The 12,892-nt window shown below is 43.2% G+C and overlaps 1 protein-coding gene across 1 annotated transcript in view; it reads left to right on the top strand.

Moving 5' to 3' along the window:
- FDXR (ferredoxin reductase) overlaps positions 1–12,681 on the top strand; it is a 121,395-nt gene extending 108,714 nt beyond the window's left edge. The window contains exons 9-12 of the mRNA XM_073608160.1: positions 5,357–5,556; positions 8,072–8,243; positions 8,328–8,501; positions 12,335–12,681. Coding sequence (XP_073464261.1) covers positions 5,357–5,556; positions 8,072–8,243; positions 8,328–8,501; positions 12,335–12,465 — 677 coding nt within the window. The 3' untranslated portion in view covers positions 12,466–12,681. The remainder of the gene's footprint in view (positions 1–5,356; positions 5,557–8,071; positions 8,244–8,327; positions 8,502–12,334) is intronic.
- Positions 12,682–12,892: the final 211 nt, after the last annotated feature.

Here is a 12,892-nt window from a genome sequence, read left to right as displayed (position 1 = left end):
ATCAATTAAGGGGGGTGGTTAATTGCTCACAGGTGCCTATTTAACTGGGTGTAGAACTCAGTCTGAGCGTGCTCAGTCTTTGGCTGTGGAACTTTGTGTAAGTGGAACTTGGTATAAGTGGGAGTTAAAAACTAGAGTTATAGAGTGAATAAGTCTTGCTTGTTGATTGCTGGGTTTGCTGGGGTGCATTTTTGGGGCTTTACCTTTTAGTTTTTCATTTTCCTTTTTCTGTCACTTTTTTAAATAGCTTTTTTTTCTTTTTTTTTTCCTCTGGTTCCTTCAGCCTATCAATTAAGGGGGGTGGTTAATTGCTCACAGGTGCCTATTTAACTGGGTGTAGAACTCAGTCTGAGCGTGCTCAGTCTTTGGCTGTGGAACTTTGTGTAAGTGGAACTTGGTATAAGTGGGAGTTAAAAACTAGAGTTTAAAACAGGAGGTTATAACAGGGGTCATAGTACCTGTGTAGTGTGAGTATCTGAGTGTTGTCTGAGTAGTGTGTGTGGATCGTTAGTACTTGTGTATTGTGTACTGTATACTTGAGTATTGCGAGTGCACGTAGGTCTGCGACTGCCTGTGTATTGTCTTGTTGTGTACCTGTGTATTGTCTTGAGTATTAGTGCCAGGAAGCTAGCTGTTAGGTAATTTGGACAGGGTAAAATCCCCAAATCCTCACTAAATTTAATAGGTACGATGCCCGGCGGGTGTGGAGAGGCGACTCTTTGTACATCTTGCCGCATGTATGCGTTCCTTGATCATCCGATCGAGGGTGAATACTGCTGTGCAAAATGTAAGCACATTGTTTCCCTGGAAGCCCAGGTTCTGAATCTAGGGAAGCAACTGTCAGCACTGAGAAGTCCCTCCATACTAAAGGTGAGCCAGGAATGTACACGACAGGTGCCGGCAGGGGCCAGCACAGAGGCGGGTGGAGACAAAGAGGTGCAGGCACTAGCAAAGAGTAGATGGGTGACAGTCAGGAGGGGTAGAGGGGGAAGTGCCAGAGAGGCCGATCCAGGACTGGAGCATCCCAATAAGTACGCTCCATTGAGTGTCATTGGTGAAACCAGTCAGGGACCAGCACTGCTGGAGATGAGGGACTCTCCTAGCTGCCAGGGGAAGAACTCCTCCAGTGAGAGTGGGGGGGCAGCAAAGGGAAAGGAAAGACAGATTCTGGTGGTAGGGGACTCAATTCTTAGAAGGACAGAGAGGGCAATCTGTAACCAAGACCTGAACCGCCGAACAGTATGTTGTCTACCAGGCGCTCGGGTTCGGCACATCACGGATCTTGTGGACAGATTACTGGGAGGGGCTGGGGAAGACCCAGCTGTCATGGTGCACGTTGGCACCAATGACAAAGTCAGAGGCAGATGGAGTGTCCTAAAGAACGATTTTAGGGACTTAGGTGCTAAATTGAGGAAAAGGACCTCCAAGGTAGTATTCTCAGGAATACTACCGGTACATCGAGCCACACCAGAAAGGCAGAGGGAGATTAGGGAAGTAAACAAGTGGCTGAAGAGCTCGTGTAGTAAGGAGGGGTTTGGGTTCCTGGAGGACTGGGCCGACTTCTCAGTCGGTAACCGGTACTATAGAAGGGACGGACTGCACCTAAATGAGGAGGGTGCAGATCTGCTGGGAATGAAGATGGCCAAAAAGTTAGAGGGGTTTTTAAACTAGGCGATGGGGGGGAGGGTCCAGAGACAGTGATAGCCAGCGCGGATGATATTCCAGAGGGTAGTGTTGGGGGCATTAGTGGTAGGTTAACCAAAGCACAAAAACACAAGGTGAGTATAGTAGCAAGTCCTAGTTGCAATTTTGAAACACCCAATACGAGGACAATATGCGACCGGTCTAAACTATGTGGCATGTTCACCAATGCCAGGAGCATGGCAGACAAGATGGGTGAACTAGAGATACTGTTGTACAAGGAGGATTTGGATTTTGTGGGAATTTCAGAGACCTGGTTCAACAGCTCTCATGATTGGCTGGCAAACATTCAAGGGTATACCCTATACCGCAAGGATAGAGAGGGTAAAAAAGGGGGAGGGGTATGCCTATATATCAAGAATAATGTACAAGCGAATGTGAGAGATGACATCACTGAGGGAGCTAGAGAGGAGGTGGAATCCTTATGGGTAGAGCTCCAAAGGGATGAAGCTAAGGGGAAAATAATACTGGGAGTATGCTATAGGCCCCCTAACCTGAAGGAGGAAGTGGAGACGGATCTCCTATCACAAATTGGATTAGCAGCAAGGATGGGAAGTGTTATCATAATGGGAGATTTTAATTATCCAGACATAGACTGGGCGGAGGGAACCGCGCATTTATTTAAGGCTCGCCAGTTCCTTAATGTCTTGCAGGACAATTTTATGGGTCAGATGGTAGACGCACCAACTAGAAATAAAACATTACTGGATCTACTGATTACCAACAATACAGACCTGATCACAGATGTGGAAATTTGGGGCAATTTAGGTAACAGCGATCACAGGTCAATTAGTTTCAGTATAAATCACACAAATAGGAAACATAAAGGGAATACAAAGACACTGAATTTCAAAAGAGCCAACTTCCCTAAACTACAAACCTTGCTAAAAGGCATAAATTGGGATAAAATATTAGGAACAAAGAATACGGAGGAGAGATGGGTTTGCTTTAAGAGCATATTAAATAAGGGCATTAGCCAATGTATCCCATTGGGTAATAAATTTAAAAGAGCGAACAAAAATCCTGGATGGCTTAACTCCAATGTAAAAATGCATATAAAAGCAAAGGAGAAGGCCTTCAAAAAATACAAGGTTGAGGGATCATCCTCAGCATTCAGACTTTATAAAGAATGCAATAAGAAATGTAAGGGTGCAATTAGGACGGCTAAGATAGAACATGAAAGACACATAGCGGAGGAGAGCAAAAAAAATCCCAAGAAATTCTTTAAGTATGTAAACAGTAAAAAAGGGAGGACAGACCATATTGGCCCCATAAAGAATGAGGAAGGACATCTGGTTACAAAGGATGGGGAGATGGCAAAGGTATTGAATTTATTCTTCTCCTCAGTCTTCACGAGTGAATCGGGGGGCTTCAGTAACCAAAACTGCAGTGTTTATCCTCATGACACAACACAGGAAGCACCTCCATGGTTAACAGAGGACGGAATTAAAATTAGGCTTGAGAAACGTAACATTAATAAATCACCGGGACCAGATGGCTTGCATCCGAGGGTACTTAGGTAACTCAGTCAGGTGATTGCCAGACCGTTGTTCCTAATTTTTACAGACAGTCTATTGACTGGAATGGTACCAGCTGATTGGAGAAAAGCCAATTTAGCACCAATATTTAAAAAGGGCCCAAAAAACATCCCTGGGAATTACAGACCAGTTAGCCTAACATCAATAGTATGGGGATGATAAGGTACTATATACAAGATTTTAGTAATAAGAATGATATCATTAGCAGTAATCAGCATGGATTCATGAAGAATCGTTCTTGCCAAACCAATCTATTAACCTTCTATGAGGAGGTGAGTTGCCATCTAGATAAAGGAAGGCCCGTAGACGTGGTGTATCTGGATTTTGCAAAAGCATTTGACACAGTTCCCCATAAACGTTTACTGTACAAAATAGGGTCCATTGGCATGGACCATAGGGTGAGTACCTGGATTGAAAACTGGCTACAAGGGCGAGTTCAGAGGGTGGTGATAAATGGGGAGTACTCAGAATGGTCAGGGGTGGGTAGTGGCGTTCCCCAGGGTTCTGTGCTGGGACCAATCCTATTTAATTTGTTTATAAACGATCTGGAGGGTGGGATAAACAGTTCAATCTCTGTATTTGCAGACGATACTAAGCTAAGCAGGGCAATAACTTCTCCGCAGAATGTGGAAACCTTGCAAAAAGACCTGAACAAATTAATGGGGTGGGCGACTACATGGCAAATGAGGTTCAATGTAGAAAAATGTAAAATAATGCATTTGGGTGGCAAAAATATGAATGCAATCTATACACTGGGGGGAGAACCTCTGGGGGAATCTAGGATGGAAAAGGACCAGGGGGTCCTAGTAGATGATAGGCTCAGCAATGGCATGCAATGCCAAGCTGCTGCTAATAAGGCAAACAGAATATTGGCATGTATTAAAAGGGGGATCAACTCCAGAGATAAAACGATAATTCTCCCGCTCTACAAGACTCTGGTCCGGCCGCACCTGGAGTATGCTGTCCAGTTCTGGGCACCAGTCCTCAGGAAGGATGTACTGGAAATGGAGCGAGTACAAAGAAGGGCAACAAAGCTAATAAAGGGTCTGGAGGATCTTAGTTATGAGGAAAGGTTGCGAGCGTTGAACTTATTCTCTCTGGAGAAGAGACGCTTGAGAGGGGATATGATTTCAATTTACAAATACTGTATTGGTGACCCCACAATAGGGATAAAACTTTTTCACAGAAGAGAGTTTAATAAGACTCGGGGCCACTCATTACAATTAGAAGAAAAGAGGTTTAACCTTAAACTACGTAGAGGGTTCTTTACTGTAAGAGCGGTAAGGATGTGGAATTCCCTTTCACAGGCGGTGGTCTCAGCGGGGAGCATTGATAGCTTCAAGAAACTATTAGATAATCACCTGAATGACCGCAACATACAGGGATATGTAAGGTAATACTGACACATAATCACACACATAGGTTGGACTTGATGGACGTGTGTCTTTTTTCAACCTCACCTACTATGTAACTATGTAACTATGAATTGACTGTTCCATCCTTAGAGGAGTTCCAGCCTGGATTAAAAAATATTAAAAGTCGGCCACTACAGTATTTGTAGCGGCTGACTTAATTGAAGGATACTTGCCTGTCCTGGGAGCCCGCGATGTCAGCACCTGAAGCCAACCCATTCCTCAGCTCTGGGTGCAGGCGCCAGCATCCTTACTAAGGGAAATGGGAAGTGAAGCAGCTTTACAGCCTGTTTCCTGTTTCCCCAAGGTGGGCGGGGTGTGGTTTTGTTTTCTGAGGAGTTAAAGTTTTGCCTGGAGTTCCGCTTTAAATCCCTTAACACTTGTTTGGTGTCTTTTAAAAAGGACGGTGTACTAGCCACAGGAGGCTGGAGGAACAAATCAATATATTCTCCAGTATTTTAATTCAACCTAAAGGTGTTAGAAAGGCTTGATGTTAGGTTCTGTATAAGCCACTAGAATTCCTTCATACCATAGTTGTCGAGCTGGGTCTTTACGGAAAATCAGTATCTGAGGCTTTGATTGGCAAATGAGTGTTTATCGCTTGATAGAGGCTGTTAAATTGATGGCAATAACCACATATGAGCTTTATCTCTGCTGCAACATTTCCTGCTAACATTCTATACCTGTCAACATTACCTAACATAGATCTTCCTCGGCCAAGAAAACGACTTACTGAACTGCTAATGAAGACTGTATTGGAGAAACCTGGAGAAAAAGAGGCTATCCGAAGATCCCAAAGTGATCAAGAATGGGGCCTGCGCTTCCTCCGGAGTCCTGTGGCTGTTTTGCCTAGTGAAGATGGGAAAAAAGCTGCTGGTATTAGGCTGTCTGTCACAAGACTTGAGGTATGGACAATTACTTTAATGTAGTCTTGTGTTCAAACTATTGTAAAGTGCCTTTATAGGGGCTTATTCACATGGGCACAGAATTCAGTCCAGAGCAATGACGGGCTGACAGATGTTGCAGCTGTACACACATCTGAGTGGTTACACACGTACAGTGCCATCTGTGTCCAGGGCTACTAAGTGTATTTAGGTAAGCAAAGTGCATGCCTGCCGCAGGAGTACACCTGTCTCTGGCACAAGCAGCCTATAATACTACTACTTTGAACACGGACCAAAACCTTATTTTATTATAAGTAGAGAATGCTTATTGTGACAGTTTTCTTTTTTTTAAGCTAGCTGTGTTCCTGTTGGAGGGGGGGAGGTGGTTCCCCTGTTACAGTGCCCACACAGAGGCATGGGGTCACACACCAGAAGAGACAGACAGCCATAGATGAACTTGTTTTGTTTTTTTGTTTGTTTTTTTTGCTTAATGAGCTGCTAATAGCAAAAATGACATGCTATTTCTGTTGTGTTTATTTTATAATTTTTCTTCCATTCATACTGCCCCCTGGCTTACCTGCCCAACTCCAGGTATGTGGCTGCCCCTGCTGCCTGCTGGAACCTATGGAGTTCCACCGAAGTCTCCACTACTTGTACACTCCTGTTTTTTAGAACTTCAATCTTACAGCCATTCCCAGTGATATGCACACACACACACACACACACACACACACACACACACATAGAACGGGAGGGACACAGAGCCAAAGCTACACCTCTCTCTTCCTTCACAGTGGTGATTGCCAGCAGCTTCTGAGTCAGCATGACTTTGGCTCTGTGTCCCTCTCAGGGATGCCTGCACATAAAGGGTTAATTCATCTTTTCAGAAAAAATGAAAAGGTGAACAACCTACACCCTCCCCAACCCCCAGTCCTCACTCCCTACTGTAGTTACCTCCATGGGTGATGATCTGTCAGTGCCCACGCAGCCAGTGCAGCAGTCTGGGGATTTAAAATCCCCGCTCTTCTCTACCTTCTGTCTTGTAGGGCTACCAGGACGAATCAGAGCAATTGTGATTAGTCAGTGCTGACACAGAGAATTGCTCTCATCCGCTCCCGAAGCGCTGCAGAAAAAAAGGGAGAATAGTGGGGCTTTCAAGTCCTCGGACCGCTACACCAGCTGTGTCGGCACGGACAGCTCGTCACCCACGAAGGCAAGTACAATGGGGACTAGGTGGGGTGTGTTTACCTTTTCATTTATTTTTCCTGAAAAGGGGAACTTGCACTTTAACCACTTACGGACCGCACGTCGTCTGTTTGAAGAGGGATATTATTGTTATGGCAGCAGCTATCTATCATAACCCCGGTATCCTCTTCTTCAGTGAGCGGTTCACTTTCAAATAAAAGTGGTCTCTGTGGCAGATTCGCCGCAAGATCACTTTTATCAGCGGCAGGAGAGGGCCCCCTCCCGCTGCGCTCCGGTGCCCTCCGTCGCTTACCGGACCCACCGGCAGTGGCGGAGGCGATCGCTTCTGCTCCCGTGTGTGGTATGGAGCTGAGTGAGGGGAAGAAACCTTTTTTTTTTTTTTTTTTTTTTAATTGTATCTTAGTGTAAATATCTTTTTGACCCCAGATCTCATATTTAAGAGGTCCTGTCATGCTTTTTTCTATTGCAAGGAATGTTTACATTCCTTGTAATAGGAATAAAGGAACACAATTTTTTATATTTTTTTTTTTTAAGAACAGTGTAAAAATAAAAAAATAAAAGGTAAAATAAATTAGAAAAAAAAAAAATGTAAACGCGTCCTGCCGAGCTCACGTGCAGAAGCGAACGCATACGTGAGTAGTGGCCGCATATGAAAACAATGTTCAAACCACACGTGAGGTATCACCGCAATCAGCAGCGTGAGAGCAATAATTCTAGCCCTAGACCTCTGCAACTCAACATGCAACCTGTAGAATTTTTTTAAATGTCGCATATGAAGATTTTTAAAGGGTAAAAGTTTGTCGCCATTCTATGAGCAGGCGCAACTTTGAAGCGTGACATGTTGGGTATCAATTTACTCGGCGTAACATCATCTTTCACAATATAAAAAAAATTGGGTTAACGTTACTGTTTTTTTATTTTTTTATTTAAAAAAAAAAAGTGTTTTTTCCAAAAACGACCGCCATTTTATTCTCTAGGGTGTTAGAAAAAAAAATTATAATGTTTGGGGTTCTAAGTAATTTTCTAGCAAAAAAAACTGATTTCAACTTTTAAACAACAAGTTTGAAAAATAGGCTCGGGGCTGAAGTGGTTAAGGTTACAGTTCTAAATGGGAGTGTACACATAGTGGTGACTCAAGCGGGATTCCGTAGACCCTTGCAGGCACAGGGGGCACCCAAATACCTGGAATGGGGCAGCGTGCTGGTATCAAGAAGCTCAGAAGATGGAAATGATAAATACAGTAAGACCGTGTAGGTTCTGCTGTTAGCAGCTCATTTAGCAAAAGAAATTGCCTTTCTATGACTTTAACTTTTCAATTTGTGTTCCTTAGGGTAATGGGGAGAAGGCAGTTGCTGTTCCTACAGGTGAAACAGAGGATATATCTTGTGGGTTAATTTTTAGCAGCATTGGATACAGAAGTGTTCCTATCTCATCAAGTGTACCATTCCTACACAAGAATGGGATTATCCCAAACAGCATGGGCAGAGTGCAAGGTGCTCCAGGTTAGTGCGTTATAAGCGCCATGCCATCCCTTATGGTACCTTGGTGAGAGGTGTTTCAGCTGGTCACATGATCTATTTTGGCAGGACTTTACTGCAGTGGCTGGGTGAAGAGAGGGCCAACCGGTGTCATCGCTACAACAATGACGGACAGTTTTGACACAGCGCAGTCCTTGTTAGAGGACACAAAATCCGGTGCTTTAAACTACTCAGAGACCCGACCTGGAGCCTCAGCGATCCGCGAGCTGCTTCTTCTCAGAGGTATGTGGGGGAAAATATAAAACTATGCTTATGATTGTGGCTCACAAATAATGCTTGTGTCTCACCAATTTCTTTTCTCCTAAAGTGTACAGTATTTAAAGACAAAACTTATTTAGTCTTGGATAGAGTAGGGAATAGTTAGAACTCCTGTGGTGTTTTTTGCAAACACAGCAAGGCATATAGCATTTTCAGAAGGAGGTGAGCAATTGTGGCCTCCATATTGGTCTCGTAGCAGATATACTTTACTGAATCTGTGCTTTGCCCATGTTCATATGTAAGACGGCTTTCACACTGAGCCCGCAGGGGGCGTCGTCGGTAAAGCGGCGCTATTTTTAGCGGCGCTATTTGGCCGCTGACCCCCCGCTAGCGGCTGAAAAGGCGTTAAATCCACCCGCAAAACGCCACCGGAGCGGCGTTTTGCCGGCGGTATCGCAGCGCTGCCCCATTGATTTCAGTGTGGAGCAGCAGTGAGTTCACCGCTCCTTCACCGCTTCAAAGAAGCTGCTGGCAGGACTTTTTCTGGCGCCCTGCCAGCGCACCGCTCCAGTGTGAAAGCCCTCGGGCTTTCACACTGGAGTGAATGGAGCCGCTTTTTTCAGGCAGTATACAGGCGCTATTTTTAGCGCTGTAGCGCATGAAAAACGCTGGCAGTGTGAAAGGGGTCTAAGTGTATGTTTAGCCAAAACTTTTCCAAAAATTTGATGGGGAATTAAAAGGGGTTACTTGTGTTTAGTTTAATTTTTTGTTGTCTGTATCCTTTTGAGGAGATTTCCCTTCACTTCCTTTTCTAGAGATGCAAAAGGAAGTGAGGGGAAATCTCTACAAAATTGTCTCTAGAACATTGGAAGTTTTCCTGTCACCTCTTCTTCTTCTCCTGTGACAACTGTAAAATTTGGGATTTCCCATCACCTTCGGTCTCAGTGACACTGGGGCACATAAAGAAGGTGAATCACCCCAGCAGAAACTCAGACAGCAAGAAAAACATTCAGGGGTTGTAACCCATCACCATTCTCTTCATAAGAACTAGCCATACTGTATACTTTACGTGTGTGTCTAGTCAAAATGGAAATAAAAAACCCCAGAAACGTATTCAGTGCATCTCTCCAATACATGCACATTTTCCCCTATGTCTTGTCTCTTTGAAAACAATGCAAGTACAGCAAAATGCTGTTGATCTGCTAGAAATCTAGCTTGTGCCTAACTTTCTATTTGAGCTGACAATGCAGAGCCTCTGCTGCACTGATTTCCCATACATTGTTATAAAGCCTGTTTGGTTTCCTCATCTGGAAGACAGAACACACATCCTTACCTCTCATCTCCATAACACACAGGATGTTAGAAGTGCACTGGAATTCTGGCAGGATCAATTTTTCTCAGTACTTGTGACACTATTTAGAGAAACAAAACATGAACTTGTCCTGGTGACAACTATAAAAGTTGAGATTACATTTTGCTATCAGTCTCCATGAAACCAGGACACAGAGCTGGTGAGTGTCCCCAGCAAAGACCCCAAATTATCAGGGATTCTAACCCCTCGCCACTCTATTCATAAGTAAAAAAAAAAAAAAAAAACTTTTGTATATAGATCCATTTTAATTTGTGTGGCTGGTCAAAATGGGGAAAAAAAATAAAAACATTCAGTACATCTCTCCAGTACATGCACACTTTCCCTATGTTTTGTTTCTTTAACACTTTGGATCACTCAAGACATATGTCCTTTGGGCTGGGTTCACACTAGTGCGAATTGGTTGAGGGTTTTCCTCATCCAATTCGCATGACAGGAGATTGTGACTCTGGGGCGGCTGCGGAGCGGCTTGCACAAAAGTCCTGTGTGTCTTTGTCTACGTTTCAGGGCCGAATTCAGGCAAAAATTCGGCCCCTATTTGTTTCTGAAACGAAGAACAGGCACCCACCGGACCCCCTGCTGCGAGTTGCATATGGCAGCAGTTTGAACCCAGCCTTAAAGTGGTTGTAAAGGCTGAAGGTTTTTTACCTTTTTATGTATTCTATGCATGAGGTTAAAAAACCTTCATTGTGCAGCATACCCCCACCCCACACACACACACACACTATTTACCTAAGCCCGAGCCCGGTCTCTCCCTTCTGATTGGCTGAGAGGAGGATCGGGGCTGCTCTGTGCAAAACCATTGCACAGAGCAGGTAAGTATAACATGTTTTTTTATTTATTTTTTTAAAATAAAAACTTTTTCCTTTATAAACACTTTAATTCCCACATGCCGCTGGCAGCACTCATGCAACCCCAGACCATGACACTCTCACCACCATGCTTGACTGTAGGCAAGACACACTTGTCTTTGTACTCCTCACATGGTTGTCGCGACACACGCTTATTAACACCATCTGAACCAAATAAGTTTATCTTGGTCTCAGACCACAGGACATGGTCCAGTAATCCATGTCCTTAGTCTGCTTGTCTTCAGCAAACTGTTTGTGGGCTTTCTTGTGCATTATCTTTAGAAGAGGCTTCCTTCTGGGACGACAGACAATTTGATGCAGTGTGCGGCGTAAGGTCTGAGCATTGACAGCCTGACGCCCCACCCCTTCAACCTCTGCAGCAATGCTGGCAGCACTCATACGTCTATTTCCCAAAGACAACCTCTGGATATGACGCTGAGCAAGTGCACTCAACTTCTTTAGTTGACCATGGCAAGGCCTGTTCTGAGTGGAACCTGTCCAGTTAAACCACTGTATTGTCTTGGCCACCGTGCTACAGCTCAGTTTCAGGGTGTTGGCAATCTTCTTATAGCCTAGGCCATCTTTATGTAGTCAACAATAATTTTTTTCAGATCCTCAGAGCTCTTTGCCATGAGGTGCCATGTTGAACTTCCAGTGACCAGTATGTGAGAGTGAGAGCAATAACACCAAATTTAACACACCTGCTCCCCATTCCCACCTGAGACCTTGTAACACTAACGAGTCATGTGACACCAGGGAAGGAAAATGGCTAATTGGGCCCACTTTGGACATTTATCACTTAGGGGTGTAGTCACTTTTTTTGCAAGCGGTTTAGACATTAATGGCTGTGTGTTGAGTTATTTTGAGGGGACAGAAAATTTACACTGTTATACAAGCTGTACACTCACTACTTTACATTGTAGCAAAGTGTAATTTCTTCAGTGTTGTCACATGAAAAGATAGAGTAAAATATTTACAAAAATGTGAGGGGTGTACTTACTTTCGTGAGATACTGTGTGTGTGTGTGTGTGTGTGTGTGTGTATATATATATGTGTGTGTGTGTATATGTGTGTATGTATGTATGATATATATATATATATATATATATATATATATTGTGTATATATATATACGCACGCATAGCAGAGACATGTAGCAAAATACATTTTGGCCTAAATTTATGATGACATTTGATTGGATATGTTTTATAACAGCGTAGTAAATATTGGGTTTTTTGTCAATTTTCTGCCTTATTTTGTGTATATTGCAAAAAATAAAAAAAGTTGTGAATACCACCAAAAGAAAGCTCTATTTGTGTGGAAACAAAAGTTTCATTTGTGTACAGTGTTGCAGGACAACGCAAAATTACCAGGTAAATGTAGCACAGTGCTGAATAGCAAAAAAATGCCGTTAATGAAGGGGGTAAAACCCTTTTGGAGCTCAATTGGTTAACTTATTTTTGATAAGCAGGATCTTCTTAATGTTATTTAGTTACTATAAAAATATACCAATATACGCTTTTTTTCCCTTGATTGTGTTTTTTTTTTTCTTTAACTTTTTTTTTTTTTTTTTTACTACTTTACAAAAGTAAAAGGAAGAGCTATGAAGGAACTTTCTACTGTATCTCTCCATGTAGGTATCCAGACTGTGTCTTTCTCTGACTGGGAGAAGATAGATGCAGTAGAGACGGCCCGTGGCATGGAAGTAGGAAAACCTAGAGAGAAGATCTTGGATCCTGAGGAGATGTTACACTTAGTTTGTCGGTGACGTGCAGGATGAATCGCTATTATAGTGCGGGAACTTTTACAATAACTGCCTTTTTAGATTTGTAAATACGGAAAGCAGCAGACTCTATAGAACATCATTACCTCAACGATTTTTTAGTATATAATAGTTCATACCTTGTATACCTTTCACCTTTGTATATTTGACATTGTATCAATGTTATGCAATTAAAACATTTTACTTTAATCTGATATATAATACAGGACTTTCTACTCGCTATGTGCCTTTAGGAGATTTACTTGCATGTAGAAGGGATTAGAGAGTGGCTGCCATATAGTAGCCATGACCGGCTTTAGTAAAAGGTGAGCCATCACTGATATCTATACCAATTGTGCTCGGGTGTACAAGCTGTTTTATTTGATGTCTGAGATGCATTCTACTTTAACCCGCATCTAAAACCAGCTGCAGT

This window comes from Aquarana catesbeiana, linkage group LG12 (genome assembly GCF_042186555.1).
Source record: "Aquarana catesbeiana isolate 2022-GZ linkage group LG12, ASM4218655v1, whole genome shotgun sequence".
NCBI classification, from domain to species: Eukaryota; Metazoa; Chordata; class Amphibia; order Anura; family Ranidae; genus Aquarana; species Aquarana catesbeiana.
Note: the sequence above shows the minus strand (reverse complement) of the source record. Positions and strands in the feature narration are given on the sequence as shown.